Source organism: Sipha flava, unplaced genomic scaffold (genome assembly GCF_003268045.1).
Source record: "Sipha flava isolate LNK unplaced genomic scaffold, YSA_version1 1_pilon_pilon, whole genome shotgun sequence".
Lineage (NCBI taxonomy): Eukaryota > Metazoa > Arthropoda > Insecta > Hemiptera > Aphididae > Sipha > Sipha flava.
Window position 1 is genome coordinate 3,645,075 of NW_020272783.1, and position 3,868 is coordinate 3,648,942.

Genomic DNA, 3,868 nt, shown 5'->3' on the forward strand with positions numbered 1-3,868 from the left:
ATATCTATGTAATATATAATAAATCCACCGTTGAGAACGTGACATTATACTTTTACGTATATATTATAGTTTAGCACTTTTGTTTCCCAGGTGTATCTATGGGATTTTGTTGACTCCGTAAACACCAGTGCGAGATTGCGTGCGTGCGTGTAACACAGGCGTATAATATCAGTTTTTCAGGAAAATAATGTAAAATAAAGAACGATGTTGCCGGGAATAAAACGTTTCGTGCTCAAAAGTAAAAAAAAAAAACTGTTTATTTTAAGACTTTTTACGATGTTGTTTGTACAGTTGTAATAATCCAGCGTCTAATCGTGTCATATTATTATTATTATAATTACCCAGGTTCAGAAGTAGAGGAATATAAACGAAGAGCTACAGTTGGACACTGGGTACTCGTCAAAGACGTAAGTAAACAAAAAATTGTGGTGGTTAGCGATGCCATGGAAAATTTTTGATTTTCATATTATATAAATTATGTTGAACCTTGCATTTTCAATCATATCGTTAGCTTTGTACCGGAAGAAATCGACTTTACATTATTTCGACATCATTGTAGATTTTATGATTTTAGAATTAATTTTAGGTTCAATTGGTTTGCGATTTCCTATGAAAATGATAATCTAACGTAAATGTTTATTTTTTATACCAAAAAGGCACATCGTTCTTGCCGTTAACGTATTCATTCGCTTACCTAAAAAAAATAAATACATTTAAAGCTTTGGTGTGCAGGATTTCGTTGCACGAAAGTAACCTCAGTTTGATCGTATATAGATAAAAAAAAGTAAATGAACGGGTCAACCGGCTTTATCATTCAGGGATTAATTGCTATTATTTTCTAGGGTACGATTCATTGTATTCGTTTTACTGGTACATAACCTTAAAAATTACCCCAGATAATTGCCATTATTTTTGCCCATAACAATAATCCAATGTGTGATCTTTTCTTTATCTTTTTTTTCTGTGGAACAAAAAATAAAGTCTAAAATCCCACGCACGACTATTGCGACAAAATGTGTCTCATCCATTATACTTAATATCATCATCTATGAGTTTGAAGTGTATAAGACCGATGCGAACGAAGATATCTTGAAGTGCGTGGTTAAAGCGTATTGGTCTTGATAAATATGTGAAAAATGTTTACCTAGTACTCTTATTGGAAGCACGTTTTCTCTGACGTATTTGTAGGCGTATGACAGATGAGTGTTTATTTAATTTGATTTATTACGTTAGAGTATATTTCTAAAATAAGATATTTAAAGACGTTCGTTATGGTGAGGATTTTGATATCGGAAGGCGTCAACAAATATAATTATTTTTATGGTTTCGTCCGACTACCACTACCACCGAAATCGCCACCACTCCCGTTACCACAACCACCACCACCACCATCACCACCACTGCCACCCGGATGGAATAAAAACATTCTGCCGGTATTTTTAGGAGCCCGATGCCGATGATCGTCGCGACTGGGTGACCGCCGCGGGACGCTTGCCCACCGGATCAGCGTTCACAGTCGACAGCGTCACGATCGTGCCCGGCATCGGCGAACGTTTCCTGGACGTTTCTGGTCGCGGTTTCGTGCACGCGGACGGTCAGCACTTTGCGGGCGACCCGTTCGACCGCGTCACCGTCGTGAACGCGGACGACAATGTGCTACGATTGGCCTCGTTTAGCACGTTCAAATCCGTCTGGCGGCTGAGCCTGCGACGTAACCGTCTAGAATCCGTCGAACCGTACGCTCCCGTTTGTTAACCGTTCACTAGCCCCGTGTCAAAAATCTGTCTCCTTCCCTCACTGCAGTGAATGCGGGATTCGGGTGATCCAAGCGATCACTTTACTCAACCCTCTTCCTTTAACGTAAAAAATAAAATTAAAAAAGAATAATGAAATGGCACGTAATATTTTACCGACAGTTAATCAAATACGTAATTAAATTAATATATATTTCAAACTATAGTTTACGCTACGTATACGCTATGGACCGGGTAACACGTGTTCTCTGTTTAATGCATGTCATTCGGGCTTAAAAAGTCACCCTCTCCATCCGTTATCTTGGACCGAATCCACCCTCGATTTCCAGTCGTTAGGGTTCGAATCTCGGTTGAAATCGGAGTTTTATGTAATACATAATATACATTATACAAAATATATATAAGTTATATATATATATATATATATATCCCTTATGCCATATATGTTCTTCCTATAGCGTGATATCGATTCGAAGTATGGTTTGTTGTTTCAATTAAATATTCGTCTGCGCTATACATTTTTTTTTGACACTCGTACGTAACTGAAAAAACTGACCAAATGATTCGTCAGATGTCTTTAAACGGTCGTTGAGTAGTATCTCTGTACTTAGTGATGTTTAACGCGAGACGATTAAACTCTCTAATTATGTCGCTTAATCTCGCAACGTCGAATCTGTTGTTCGAACGGCGTTCGGCTGCGACTAATGAGCGCGAGTTTCACCGAAACGCGTATTCGTTTGAGCTTCCCGAAATGCTCGTGCAAAGTTTTAACGTCTCAGACGGTCGGGTCCGTAACAATTACGATGAATTCGAGTTTATCGTTTTTGATTTATTTTGGAAAAAAAAAAACGTATCTTAAAGATGATATCATCATCGAATTCCGAGTCATCCGTATTATTGTAATGCTTGCGTGGCCGTCGAAAACGTGTTACGTCAACAATTTTATTAATAAATGTTTTTACAGTGTTGACGGCGATCTGGCGAATACATTGATTTGTCTAGACGTTTCGGAGAACCGACTGGGTCCGGAAGACATCTACCGCTTGTCCACGTCAAAACTTAAACAACTTAACGTGTCGGCCAATCAACTGATGGCTGTTCCCGAGAGTATTACCGATTACCATTGCTTCTTACTGCTCGAACATCTGGACCTGAGTGACAATGGCTTATCGAGTTCGAAAACGTTCTACGTACTCTCTACACTACACAACCTGCAAGCGTTGGATATGAGCACTAACCGAATAACGTTTATACCATATTTGATAACGAAACAGGTGACACTACTATGATAAATTATGAATTCACGTCACAATGCCGCGGTAATTATGTCGCAGTAAAAATGTAATGGTAAAAAGGTCGTGAACGCAAAATGTCGGTATGGTAAAAAATATGAAGAATACAATTAATATATAATTAAATTAAACTAATTTTATCATGTACCTATTTAGTACACATTTATTGATTCTTTAACTTCAACATTTGCGATATCAATTACACATGGTTATGTTCAGTTGTACGTACGAACTAAATTTTGCTTAGATCAATGTAATCGACCACCACATTTTTTTGTATTATACTCTACGCACTTCCAAATGATTTTATTTTTGTTTTTTACATTGAAAATAATTGAATATAACTTTCCATTTTTTTTTTTTTTGATTCATTATATAATCGAATGACATTATGCGTAGACGATATCTAGAATTAATATAACGTTGAATTTCTGCAAATTACACACTAATAAGTACACTGGACTTTATTTTCTACCTATGATAATTTGACGGGTATATATAAATATGTATATGATGGGTAAGCTAGTATCAATCATTCAAAACATATTACAAATAGCTTATAACGGTCACGGGATTATGCATTGTTCAAATATGATGTCGCAACGTCTTTTTATTACGACATAAGGGTACGCCATCTAATTTAAACAATGCGGATTCATTATTTATTTCAATTAGCCATTTCTTTTATATTACTTTTACGTAAAGATCATAGTAGGTATTCGTATATGCATATAGCCGAATTCAAATTAAATATGCTTCAGCATCTTTAACCGTGGTTAACCGTCAAAAACAAATTGAGTCCAAACCAGAAAAAAAAAAAAA

The 3,868-nt window shown here is 36.5% G+C and overlaps 1 protein-coding gene across 1 annotated transcript in view; it reads left to right on the forward strand.

The window, feature by feature from the left end:
* The first annotated feature begins 204 nt into the window (after positions 1–204).
* The window catches only part of LOC112682176, a 5,636-nt gene continuing 1,972 nt past the window's right edge, over positions 205–3,868 (forward strand). Inside the window, exons 1-4 of the mRNA XM_025552696.1 lie at positions 205–238; positions 292–407; positions 1,444–1,736; positions 2,719–3,028. Coding sequence (XP_025408481.1) covers positions 205–238; positions 292–407; positions 1,444–1,736; positions 2,719–3,028 — 753 coding nt within the window. The remainder of the gene's footprint in view (positions 239–291; positions 408–1,443; positions 1,737–2,718; positions 3,029–3,868) is intronic.